The 14,175-nt window shown below is 41.4% G+C and overlaps 1 protein-coding gene across 10 annotated transcripts in view; it reads right to left on the bottom strand.

Moving 5' to 3' along the window:
• The window catches only part of pals2b (protein associated with LIN7 2, MAGUK p55 family member b), a 158,799-nt gene that overhangs the window by 63,004 nt on the left and 81,620 nt on the right, over nt 1-14,175 (bottom strand). For all 10 annotated transcript variants that reach the window (XM_069913928.1, XM_069913931.1, XM_069913927.1 and 7 more), the window contains one exon: nt 7,183-7,335. In XM_069913928.1, the coding sequence (XP_069770029.1) occupies nt 7,183-7,335 (153 nt within the window). The remainder of the gene's footprint in view (nt 1-7,182; nt 7,336-14,175) is intronic.

The raw sequence follows: 14,175 nt of genomic DNA, 5'->3' as shown, positions 1-14,175 counted from the left end.
ATGCTTCAAGACAGCAACTCAACCAACCAATGATACTAGCACAAGACGCAGAAAAAGCTTTTGACCGTGTTGAGTGGAATTTTTTTATTTAAGGAGTTAGAAAGATTTAAATTTGGACCACTATTATTGGTTGGGTTAAGGCATTTAAACTTCGTAAGCTGTTTACAATCTGAATAATCTTCATCCGATATTGAGAATAACTTGCTTTTATCCCAATTGACTTTATAACCCAAAATTACACCATATTATTTCAGCAAATTTTGTAACGGTTCTAAAGAACTTTAAGGATAAGATAGATATATTAACACATATCTTTCTGCTCGGGTGGTGACGAATGGGCAGGTTTCTCCGGTATTTAATTAGTTCAGATCAATTAGACAGCCTTATTTGCATTAGTTATAGAACTTTTGGCTCAAGCGATAAGGCAAGAAACTAATATTAAGGGAATTACAATTGGTGAACAAGAGTATAAAATTAATCTGTTTGCAGATGATGATCTATCTTATCCTTGAAGTTCTTTAGAACTGTTACAAAATTTACTGAAATAATATGGTGTAATTTCGGGTTATAAAGTCAATTGGGATAAAAGCAAGTTATTCTCAATATCGGATGAAGATTATTCAGATTGTAAACAGCTTACGAAGTTTAAATGCTCTAATAAAATTAAGTATTTAGGAGTAATAGTGGACAAAATATCAAAATTTATATAGTTTAAACTATATACCTCCATTAAATAAGATTAAACTTGATTTAAATAGATGAGAAGAGTTACCACTATCTTTGATTGGACAAGTAAAATGAATATATAACCCCGCATTTAGTACTTATTCCGAGTGCTATACCAAAAATTTTTTTTAAAGTAATTAAATAAAACAGTTCGTTTGTTTCTATGGAAAGGTAATTTGTCAAGACTTTCCATGCAGAAGTTGACATGGAGGTATGATTTAGGTGGTCTTCGATTACCACACTTTCAGAATTATTATGAAGCAGTACAATTAAAGTTTATTAATAGGCTGTTTGATATTAATCAACCTCCAGTATGGGCAAAGGAGGAGTTGGATCAGATTTTTGAGAGAAAAATACATCATTTTATATATAAATGGAATCCATTTCTTTTACAACAGTATAAGCTGCCAGTACTGAGACATTTGATGGGTGTATGTATAAGCAGAACCAAATTATAGGAACTAAAGATAAAATTTCAGCTATCAGAACCAGATAATTCCATTTTCTTTGAATAATCCTTATTTGAAAAACTGGGAATCAAAGATGTGATTAGTGGAGGACTGTTATGAAGCAGGTATATTTCTTTCTTTTCATAGATTTAGAGAGAAGTTCGGCATATCACCAAATACTTTATTTGTTTACTATCAGGTATGAGATTTATTGTCAGAAAGTTTTGGATGGGAGTTAGTATTGCCTGGTCAAACGAAATTTGAGAAATTAATTGTTGACAAGTGGAAAGAAGGGATTTTTTTTTAGGAAATTTATATGTTATTACAGGAAAAGATGATGAAGGTTGATATATATAAAAAATTAAAGATAAAAGGAAAAGGATTTATCTATTCCTCTACCTTTGGAGGAGTGGTCCAACATGTGTGCTGACAGTGTTACAAAGTTAATTAATGTACGATATAGTTTGGTTAGTTACAATTTTTTTTTACATCAGTTGTATTTAACTCCTGAAAAGTTGAAAAAATATGGATTTTGTTCATCAGATCTGCGTTTTCGATGTGGAGAACATACAGGTACCTTTTTACATTCAGTGTGGGAGTGTACAAAAGTCAGACCTTTTTGGGAAAAAAATTAAGTTTTTGCGAGATTTATTTAAGATAAATCTATAGCTTGACCCGTGGGTATATTTATTGGGTTATATGACTACATTAACGACAAGCTTGAGATTGGATAAATCTCAAATTGCATTTATATGTTTAGGGTTGGCAGTAGCTAGAAAATGTATAGCTATAACATGGAAAAATGATGTTGAATTGAGTATACAAAGATGGCATAATGAAATACAATTGTGTCTTTATTTGGAAAAGATAACATAGTTTGTGAAATAATTTTTTTTTGTTAAAATGTGGAGTCTGTATTTGAAATGTATGGGTTTGGATGTTAAATAAATGTTTTTTTTTTAAAAAGAGATGCAAAAGGCAGGCACACCAAACAGCAACCATTTAAAACCCGGTATAATTGTGTATTTTAAAACCCACCTCGCTGACAAAAGACAAAGGAGGAAAAACCCAACACCCAACCAACCAATTTTCCCTTGCAACCGCTGCAACCGTGTCTGTCTGTCCCGCATTGGACTTGTCAGCCACAAACGAGCCTGCAGCTGACGTGGACATTACCCCTCCATAAATCTTCGTCCGTGAAGCCAAGCCAAAGAGAAGAAAGCTCCAAAGGGGGGTGGGTTAGGTTGGAGGTGGGAGTAGTAGGGTTTTTTTGATAGATTAGATTGTAATTGTTTATTTTACACAATTCTTAAATTTTTTTTTAAATAAATTTTCTATCTAGGTCTTGGCAACGACTCCAGGAAAAGAAAAAAAAAGGAATATTTTTTAAAAGCTACAGATGCTGAAAAACTGAATTAAAATAGAAAATTAATAACAGACTGATTCACTGAATGAAGCAGCATCTGCTGATGCAGAATTGATATTTCAGGATGAAGATATTTTGTTAGAACAGGAAAAGAGAAAAAAAGGTAGGTTTTAAATTGCAAATAAGGTGGAATGTAGGAAACATCTTTTGCACATTGCAAGAGGCTGCATGTAAAAGTGATAGTGGCCAAAATCCATTTCCAATATGACAGAAGGATACATATAGGCCATAACCTATTCTTTGCTATCATCCAAAACATTAACCACTTTGTTCAAACCAATCTCCTCAATCATTACTAACCTATCCCATTTCTGAACATGAAGCCCTCCAGCAAGAACCCACCATGATATCATCTAACCTTAACAACAGGGGTTATGGTCTAACTAACTGAGTCAGAGGCCAATAGGTTAGTTCTCAGACACACCTTAATGTCTCCCAAGAGACACATCTTCACCATTGAAGCTCAGGCCATTGTTATCCAATCATTCATAGACATCATTTCATTTCCTTGGGAGCTCCTCCCTCCACAGATCTGGGCTTGCATCTCGCAGCCCCACACAGCCAAGTTCAAGCTAGGCTGCTTGGTCAGAGATTGCTTCAGCCAGTTCTTGTCCCACCAAATTGATTTCTTTGTATCCTTCCTTCCTGGTCCAGACCACAGGTCCCAAAGGTATTGCACAGAGGGGTCTCTGCTCCTCCTTTAACAGAGGCTCAACCAGCATATCTCCATTAGATTTGCTTGGGTTAACTTGTTCTTGCATTCCCAACTTCAATTTTACCAGATCAAAGGGGTAGCTATGGGAACTTGGCATGGATCTAAGCTATGGCCGTCTTTTTATAGAAGAAACAATCTTTGTTTCAGACCTACTTGATCCCCTATCCTCAGTTTTTATTTTCCCCTGGTACATGATGTTGGTATTGATGCTGCTTCCTGCACTGTTACACAACTCAAATGTTATTTTTGTTGCCATTTTCTACCTTGCTCTCACCTTCACATGATTCTGCCTGATCTGGATATTTCCATCGCCATCTCCCAAGTATTACCAACTTGTGGCCACCTTAACTATGCAGTAAAAATAATCTGCCATCAGGCTATTTGGAAATCCCAGGAATTCAGTACCTCGGTCACCCAGTTACATTTGCTGCATGCTTCATTACCCAGGTCCCAGCTCTTGTTCCCCACTTAATTTCACCTGGTTTTGGCTCCTGCACTCCCTTTAGCCTTACTGGAATCATTGGAAAATGTAGTATTTTACTGTTATTTCTTTAAAAAAAATTGTTTGCAAATCTCTCTCTTTTACACCAAAAATCTCCTTTACCCCACTCATTTTATATTTATTTGACATTACTTTCAAGGGCCGCACGATTGGCAAAGCAGTTAATGCAACACCTTTACAGTGCCAGCGATTGGGACCAGACCTGGGTTCGAATCCTGCACTGTCTGTAAGGAGGTTGTATTGTGTCCCCATGTATCCGTTGGTTTTTTTCTGTGAGCTCTGGTTTCCTCCCACCCTTCAAAAACATACTGAGGTGTAGGTTAATGGGTTAATTTGGGCGGAACAGACTCATAGGGCCCTGGGAAAAAGACTGACTACCTACCATTTCTTATGTCTCTTATAATAATATTCTTCCCTCAGGACATCCCTGAGCATCCAACGTGGAGAAAACAATCTACGTTTTCCAACCTCTCCTTGAAACTAATACTTTCTAACCTAGGCAACATCCTGGTGAACCTCTTCCGCACTTTCCCCAATGCCTTCACGTCTTTCCTGTAATGAGGTGACAAGAACTACAGACCGTATTCTAAATATGACCTATATAGGTGCAACATGATGGCACGGTTAGCCCAAAGCTATTACAGCGTTAGCAACGTGTATTCTAATATGGCACTGTCTGTAAGGAATTTGTATGATCTCTCAGTGTCTACATGGGTTTCCTCCAGGTGATCTGGTTTCTTCCCACATTCCAAAGTCATACAGGGTTAAAAGCTTAATTGGTCACATGGGTGTATTTGGGCAGCAAGGACCACAAGGGCCTGTTACCGTGCTGTATCTCGAACATCATTTTCCTATATTTATACTCAACATCCTGACCAATTAAACCAAGCAGGCCATACAATTTCTTTAACACCTTATCCACTTGTGTTGTCTTTTTCGGGGAACTATGGACTTTCACTCCAAGAGCCTTCTATACATCAATACTTAATGGACTGCCATTTACTGTAAACTTTCCTTTTACATTTGACCTCCCAAAGTGCAATACCTCACACTTGTTTGAATTAGACTTCATCTGCCATTTTTTACATGTATTTTAAACTAATCTATGTCCTGCTATATTCTTTGACAACCTTCTTCATTATCCACAAGTCTGCAAATGTTCACATCGTCAGCAAACTTAATCAGCCCACTTTCATTGAATCCCACTCATTTACATATAATTATCTATCTATATATTTTTTAAACTTCCAGAAGCTTTTCGAACAGGAAACTAATAGAGGAGCAGGAGAATGATGAAAGCAGAACTAAAAGAACATTACAACCAGGATAATTATGGAGCTCATTTCCCAGTTCAAATGGTTCAGGATGAAGAGAGGAAACAAGTGCATGGAAACACATTTAAAAAAAAATATAAGAATTGATTTTGTTGAAATTGAAGCAGATAGATTTTCTTTTAACTCTAAATTTCAATTCAGATTTTTGACTTTATTAGCACGAACATCCAACTTTATAAAGCACTCTTGCCATTTTTCTATACTCCAAATGTTTTCTAAATAATGAAGTTAAGCTTATAAACTCAATTGACTGAAACATTATTTATCAAAAACTAAGCTCAGAGTTAAACAGACTACAAATTCAAAGATCTAAATTTACCTGAACTTAATTTTCATCAGAAGAAACTAAAGGATTGGGTCCACTGAAAAATGACTTGGCAATAAGAAGGCAGTAAACCCTTGACATCATTCTAACTTAATTTCAGACATGCTTACAATGTCAAGGCAATTCACAATGTGGAATGAAACTGTCATTTATTAAAGGCATTTCTCAATTAAGACAATATTTGGAACCACTATCATAGGGATTACATTTTGATTGCTTCCTGCATCCAAAATTATGTGCCAAGTGAAAATATCCAATCTGGGCAATTGACCATATTAAAAATTATCAACGGAATAAAATTTTAACAGGCACCATCGAGTTTACTTAGAGGCTTTAAAATACAAAATGCTCGGTGCATATTAAAAGCTAAGCTGCGGCTTAATAAAGCAATTTTGTTTAAAGCTTTTCAGTCATTGTGGGGATCAGAGAAAGAGATCATGCAGATTACACTGCCAAAAACATGAACAAGGATTTCTTGTTAATTAGTGATGAAAAAAACAAAAAAAAATGCAGATACCAGAAAAAAGAAAAATATAAATTTCTGGAAGTAGCAGCTAAAGCAGCATTAGTTGTGATAGAAAGTCATTGGCCCAAAATGTCAAATTAATCTAGCTCTCTAAAGATACCCTGCCATATGTCCAGTATTTTGTGTTTCTATATCAGAGGCTCACCACCTGACACCTCAATAGCACAAGACAGCAATTTTAAGATGTAATTACCACTTGCCTGGAGTATAGCTTCAATGACATTCAAGAAGCTCAATACCATATTGAATAAAGCAGCCCACTTTCACTGATACCTCATCCACTATCCAAAACATTCATTCACTCCACCACTAGTACAAGTGATTGTCCAAGAGACATCCCAAAACCAAGGAAGAAAAAGGCCTTTTTTTAAGGTGCAAGTGATCACCAGCACCCACGCATTTCTCTCCAAGACCCACACCTACAAGGCAGGAAAGGTTTGATTTTTTTTATTTTGGTAGGAATAAATAGGCCAGCACAATATTGAGAGCCAAGAGGCCTGTACTGTAGTGTTCTATGTTCTTTACTTCCTTGTATCTCCATCTTTTAGGTCTAAATACTGGAACTCCCATCAAAACAGCAATATAGGAGCACCTTCACTAAAAGAACTACAGCAGTTTATCATTTTCTCAAGGGCAATTTAGTATTTTCAATAAATGATTCTGCCAGCAATCCCCAAAAATAATCAATTTACAAAAAAAATTCTGACAAGCTTAATTAAGTATTACCAGCAAGGGTTTAGACAAAAGTATCTAAGAAAATTCTACTTCTCTCCAACTATTCCTGATGGTTGTCCAATGTGAAATAAAAATTCAGCAATCTGTTCAGATTCATTTTTACTTCATGCTGTTCTGCAAGTTCCAAACTGGAAAAAAAATCAATATACAGGTAGAAAGAGAAAAAGAAAAGGGAACAAACATAGTAGGAAAGGTGTTTACTTTAAATATTTTTTAATTAACAGAAAATTAAATTTAGTTTCCAAATACTTAGTGCCTTTAACAGCATCACAGTATTATACAATGTTCTAGAAAAAAAAACCTTTTCAGGTTTTCCATTAACAAACTTTTCAGCTGAAGAGTTGTTAGTATATCATTAGTACTGTCAGTTAATTAATGGTCTTTCACACAATTATGTTTATACAGCAAACTGAGAATAAAAATCAATACAATTGCTACCTGTACCTGAAAGTGCGGCTCCTTCAGAATCGTAGACAGCTCTGCAGCATACTCATTTTGATGGACTACACAGCTGATCTCTTCAAGAATTTGCTTTACAAGGTCCACATTATTCTCTCTCACAGCTTCTAAGTGGGTGTCTTCAAGTCGTTCATGAGCCTGTAACAAATAAATACAGGAACATCGATAGCATCCCTATCATGGTACCATGTATACACCCACAGCCTGTGAACTAATCACATACCCAAAGCTAAATAGTCAATTATTTGAAAGTGAAGGTCATTTGGTTACTGAACAATGCTCATCAGAATTGAGAAAAGTGTTGTTTTCTAGGCTGCTGTAAATTGTCCCTGGTGTGAGGGTGAGTGATATAGTAAAAACACACCAAAATCCTGAAGAACTCAGATGGTCTTTTCAGCGTCTATAGGAGACAAAGATATATTGCCGACGCTTCAGGCCTGAGCCCTTCTTGAAGAAATAAGCAGAATAAGCCGGAAGCAGGAAATCTCAGAAAGTCTCAGAATTCAAACAATGGGGGAGGAATCCAAACCATCAAAAGGTGTTAATTGGATACAATAAGGGACGAAGTAACATATAAACTGAGGGAAGGGTTGGGAATTGATGGAAATGTGGGGAATATAACATGAATTAATTACAAATTAGTGTTTGAAGGTTGGCATGGATGAGTCAAAGTGCCTGGTTTCTATAGTTAATTTCATAAAAGCCCCTTTTTCACTGGCATCCCAGTTAATTGGCTGTGCCATGTCCTGGGATAGGAAGCCCTTAGTGCTGTTGCCACTAGGCCACAGTGCTTTTCCACTGAACATACTCATCCCTAGGGATTGGAGTGTTCTATCTTCAACTGGAAATGGGTGACTTTTTGCTGTCCCTTTTCCACATGCTGATGTCAGCAAACGTCGTGGATATGAGTAGGGGTAGAGGTGGTTAATCCCCAGTGTGAAATGACATCATTTGACACCGACATTCAGACAATTTTCCTTTTCCACTGGACCCTGTCCCAGTAAATTCTCAGTTAATTCCTGGGACAGGAAGCCAGTGGAAAAGGGCCTAATGAGAAACAATGGATATTTCTTAAACGTTGGAAGAAAACAGAAATTCACTTCAGGAAATTAATCAAATCTGTTATGTGAATCTATTTTACAATTTTTCCATTTGACTTTAACAATACTTTCAAGAATATTTCTTGCCTTTAGAGTTTGTTTCAGTAAAACAAAAGATGGGCCTGTAGTGGCCCTCGAACAGAGGCATGGACCAGGCCATAAAATGGGCGAAGAATGCAGTGACCACGCGGACCTGGGGGTGACACTGGCCATCATCCAAGGAAGACAGTGAACTGTGGCGGGAACACCAGCCAATCCCAGGCCAGCACTCCAATGACACGGTGCCCTGACATCAATGCCTGGGGCCACATAAACGCAACAACCAGTGCAATAAACCAGTCTCGACTTCAAGGCTTTGGTGAGGGTGTCGTTCTTCTCCCTGCTTGCGTAACATGAACGCTTCTTTGGTGACCCCTGACAGTTCCAATCAGCAATTGGACCCAAAGATGACAGACCAGGCAAAGCCAGTGACCATCCACACATTTTCACTCAAGCTCCCAACATTTTGGGTGTCGCATCAACATGTGTGGTTCCAGCAGGCCAAGGCTCAGTTCCAGCTTCGACATGTCACCACCAATGACACCCGCTATTTCTATGTCTCGAGCTCACTTGATCAAGACACAGTGGCAAGAGTTGTAGACTTCCTGTAGCAGACCCCAGAACAAAGCAAATACACAGCCCTCAAAGAGCTGTTAACCAGCACTTTCAGGATCTCCCGGCATGGGTTCGCTGCCCAATTGACGGAACTGGACCCTGTCCTCCCTAATGAGTGAAATGCTCACTTTGACCGAGTGCTACAAGCCTTGCAAATGAGCAAACCTTTCTGGAGCAACCGCCCAAGGATATCCAACTCTTGCTCATGGTTGAGGACCCTTGGAGGGTCGCGGCCCAGGCAGACGTGCTCTGGAGAGCACAGAGGGATACCAGCATCATCATAGACCTCATCAGCAAGCCCCTCAAACAGCCGACTATTAAGCCAGTTCTGCTATCATCATCAGCGATGGGGTGCGGAGGCCCGTTGATGCAACCTACCCTGCGGGTTTCCTGAAAACGCCCTGGCCAACCATTGTTGAAGGCTGCAGTGGTTGGTCCTCATGATAGTCTCCTCTATATTTGGGACTCCTTGTCAGGCAGGCATTTCCTGGTCAACACCAGCACCGAGTTGAGCATCCTACCACCCCCCCTGCAGGCCTCAACTCCTGCAACAGTAAGCAGGGCCCACCACTGAGGGCAGCTAACAGCTCCACAATCCAGACCTTTGGTTCTGCAACAGCCATCTTACATGGATTATCACCCTCACGGCAGTGGCACAACTGATCCTGGAGGCCAACCCTTCATGCCCACTGCTTGATCATAGACCTCAAGGGATGGCGCTTGGTTCACGCCAGAACTTTTCAAACTCTACCTTTGGGGGAAACCAAACTACCTGCCCCCCCACCCCCTCCCCACCTTGACTCTATAACGATTTCAGATGAGTTCGCCCGCATCCTGACAGAGTTACCCTCAATAGTGGCGCACAGTTCTCCGCAGCTGAGTCAAAGCATGGGGAAAGGTACCACATTGTGACTGAGGGTCCCCCTCTCCAAGCCAGGGCACATCGACTTCCTCCAGAGAAGCTCAGCCTTGCTATGGAGGAGTTCAAGAAAATGGAGGAGCTTGGGATAGTTCAGCTCTCCAACAGTCCCTGGACCTCCCCCCCTCCACATGTTGCCAAAAACAGCAGGGGGGTGGAGGCTATATGGCGACTATCGCTGCTCTCAATGAGGTCATCACGCTTGACAGATACCCCATGCCCCACATCCAAGACCACTGACAACCTGCACGGGGCACGAGTGTTTTTCAAGGTGGACCTCATTCCACCAAATCCAGTTCATCCCCAAGATGTCCCCAAGACTGCGATTATAACCCACTTTGGCCTGTTTGAATTCCTACACATGCCCTTCGGGCTGAAAAACGCAACACAAACTTTCCAGCAGCTGATGGACACAGTGGGTCGGGACCTCCCATTTGTGTTCATCTATTTGGATGACATCCTCCTCACTAGCCACAGCCGCAAAGACCATGCTGTCCACCTGAGACAACTGTGCACCCGGTTAAGTGATTTTGACTTATCAATTAACCCCACAAAGTCCCAATTCGGCCTGGAGACTATTAATTTTGTGGGGCACAGAATAAACAAACACATGGCAACCACTCCCCGAAAAGGGCGAGGCAGTCCAGCACGTCGCCAAGCCATGAACAGGAAAGGGGCTACATGAATTCGCCAGTATGATAAACCTTTACCACAGATTCATACTGGCAGCAGCCTGTATCATGTACCCCCTCTTCAAGCAATTGACAGTAGTCCAAGGACATTACCTGGGACAATGAGTCTTTGAGGACATTACAAAACGCCAAAGACACACTGACCAACACCAGCCTTCTGGTACACCACAGACCAGAGGCACCTACCGCTCTAACAGTCAACGCCTCCAGCACAGTGGTAGGAGGCATAGTGGAACAGCTAATTGAAGGTCAGTTGCAACCACTGGCCTTTTTCAGCACACACCTCCATCCCACAGAGCTCAAATAGAGTGCCTTCAACCAGGAGCTATTGGCGCTGTACATAGCAGTCAGACACATTACCTTTTGGAAGGACGGCAATTCAAAGACTTCACCGATCACAAGCCATTGTCCTTCGCCTTCCATAAGGTATTGGACTCGTGGTCAGCCCAGCAGCAGACATATATGTCTGAATTTATCACAGACAGACAGCACATCGCTGGGAAAAATCAATGTGGTAGCCGATGCTCTATTATGCCCTGTCTCAAGGGGTCGACTATGTGGCCCTCACCAAGGAGCAGCAGCACGACCCTGAGATCCCTGTGTACAACACAGCAGTCTCTGGTCTCAGGGTGGAAGATGTCCCCGTTGGCCCAGGTAACCTGACACTCCTGTGTGACGTCTCCACTGACAGTCATCGCCCCATCGTCCCAGCCGCATGAAGGCGCTAGGTTTTCCACACCATATACAACCTGAAGCATCCAGCCATACGAACCACCATAAAGGTGGTGTCTAGCAGGTTTGTCTGGCATGGTCTCCAGAAACAGGTCAGCCAGTGGGTCAAGACCTGCACACAATTCCAGTCCTCAAAAGTGCAGACTCACACGAAGGTGCCCACACAGAGTTTTGAACCAGTGCAGCGCAGGTTCAGCCATGTATATATCGATATAGTGAGACCATTAATTACCAGTATCTGTGGGGTGAGATACCTACTTACCATGGTTGACTGCTCTACGAGTCCTACTGAGGCAGTCCTACTGACTGATAACACCACAGAAATCTGCGCCAGGGCACTCATCGACACATGGGGGTCTAGATTTGGGGTCCCTCTGACAGGGGGAGCACAATTTACTTCTGGGCAGCATTGGCTAACTTTGTGGGGGCACAGCTCCACCATACCACAGCACAGCAGGGGCAGACGACACAAGTCAACGGACAACAGCCCAACCACCAGTTTGGTGGGGGGGGGGGGTCACGTAGTGGCCCGCACACCAAGACGTGGACCGGTCCACAAAATGGCCGATGAATGTGATGACAGCACGGACCTGGGGGTGATACTGGTCATTGCCCTAGGTAACTTCCCGCATGCAAGAAAGATTTAAAGCTGTGGCGGGAACACTGGCCAACCCCAGGCTGGCGTTCCGATGACACGATGCACTGACGACAGTGTCTGGGGCCCATGTAAACACGACAGGAATAAACCAGTCTCGACTTCAAGGCTTTGGTACGTGTCGTTCTTCTCCACTCTCTCAGGCCAATGGATTGGTGAAGCGGTTTCACAGGCACCTGAAGGTTGCTTTAATGGCCCAGATCAAGGGACCCAACTGGGTGGATGAACTACCTTGGGTTCTGTTGGGGATTTGCACTGCGTCAAAGGAAGACTTCAATGTCTCGGCAGCTGAGATGGTCTACAGTGCACCTTTAATCATACCTGAGGAGTTCCTGCCCCGGAAAATGCCCAGAAGGCCCCGCGGCCACCCTTGAGAACTTGCGATGAAACCTAGGGTCCCTAGTCCCGCAACAACCCCCACCACATGGACAGCCCAAACATAACAGCCCTAGGGCCTTAAAGACTCGTCAATACATGTTTGTGCGAAGAGGTGCACACCAGCCGCCCCTACAATGTCATCAGGGACATTTCATCCTCGATGTCAGCAGTAAGGAGGAGACCTTTACCATTGACCACCTGAACCCAGCATATCTAGACTGTAACCAGCCTGTCTCCACTCCTCCCCGCAACGCAGGGGCAGACCACCCAAGTCAACGGACAACGGACAAAACCAGTTTGGTAGAGTGGGGGGGGGGTCACATAGTGGCCCACACACCAAGACATGGACCGGTCCACAAAACAGCTGATGAATGTGATGACAGCGCGGACCTGAGGGTGATATTGGTCATTGCCCTAGGTGACTTCCCGCATGCAAGGAAGATTTAAAGCTGTGGCGAGAACACTAGCCAATCCCAGGCTGGCGTTCTGATGACACGATGCACTGACGACAGTGTCTGGCGACAGGAGTAAATCAGTCTAGAGTTCAAGGCTTTGGTATATGTGTCATTCTTCTCCACTCTCTCATAGTGCAAGCCCTATAGGCCTACATTATATACCACAAATATCAGATGTAAAGTTCCTCATAGGTCTCTTGGTGTACTTTTGTTCTTCACAAATTTAATAAGCAAGATTCTCACTTGTTAATTGTCATTTGTGAACAAATGCTATTAAAATGTTTGTACCATGCATTTTTAAACTTACATCCTCAATTTTTTTAAAGTTCCATTCTTTGCTTTTAATACTATTTTTCATTAATGCAAATCCAATGCAACCCACTCATGGATGGCTTAATATTCGACTCGATTAATTAAAAGATGAAGCATTCATATTCTCAGCCTCTGATCACATACTTTGCAAATACAACATGTTTGATCAAAATACAAATAAATGTTGTAGTCTGGTCAAAATTTTCATTGCTAAATTATGCAGAAATATAGGCAATTACCATAATAAGATAAATGGGTACCTCAAGGTTGAAACAGTTAATTATTCAAAACATTCAGTTCGCTGGATTTATTATCCAAAATGAAAACAAACTTCAAACCAGAAACACTCCCTTGCCAGCTGAGTTCAAAACTATCTCATGTTATATTGGAATCCGAACTTAAAACTGAAAATACTGAAAACACCATCTTAAGCAACCTCTATTGAAAGAGGTATCAGGATAAATTTGAAGGGAAAAAAAGCAAAATTCAGTTGCAGGGAGAATGCAGGAGGACTTGGGAGTGCTTGTGTATGAATCACAAAAAGTTGGATAGCAGGTGCAGCAGACTATCAAGATGGCAAATGGAATATTGGCCTTCATTGCTAGAGGAAATTAATTTAGAAGCAGAGAGGTAATGCTGCAACTGTGTAGATGGATTCTGATACAATTCTGATACAAAGAAAGGAATTTATCTTCAGTATTGATTCCAGAAGGCCTCAAGGTGCCCAGACAGAAAATTAAGTGTAGTGCTGGAAAGTTGAGGTGTTTTTCCTTCAAGCTTACATAGGGTCTCATTATAGAAGGGCAATTAATTGTTGGCAGCCAAGTCAGAGTGAGAATGTAATAGAGAATTAAAGCAACAGGCAACAGTTGCCCTTGTGGACTAAGTATTACAAATGGACGAAGTATCAGTGAATCACTGCTCTACCTGGAAGGATGGTTTGAATCCCAGATTAGTGAGCAGGGTAAAAGGTAAAAGGGTAAGTGTTATAAGGGAATGTGCCATAGGAAGGGGACTGGTTGATGGATATAGAAGAACCAGGGAGTTGTGGAGAGAATGGTGCATAAGAATAGTGAAAGGA

The sequence above is a fragment of the Narcine bancroftii genome, chromosome 1 (assembly GCF_036971445.1).
Source record: "Narcine bancroftii isolate sNarBan1 chromosome 1, sNarBan1.hap1, whole genome shotgun sequence".
Lineage (NCBI taxonomy): Eukaryota > Metazoa > Chordata > Chondrichthyes > Torpediniformes > Narcinidae > Narcine > Narcine bancroftii.
The sequence above is the reverse complement of the archived record's forward strand: the minus strand, read 5'-3'. Positions and strand labels throughout refer to the sequence as shown.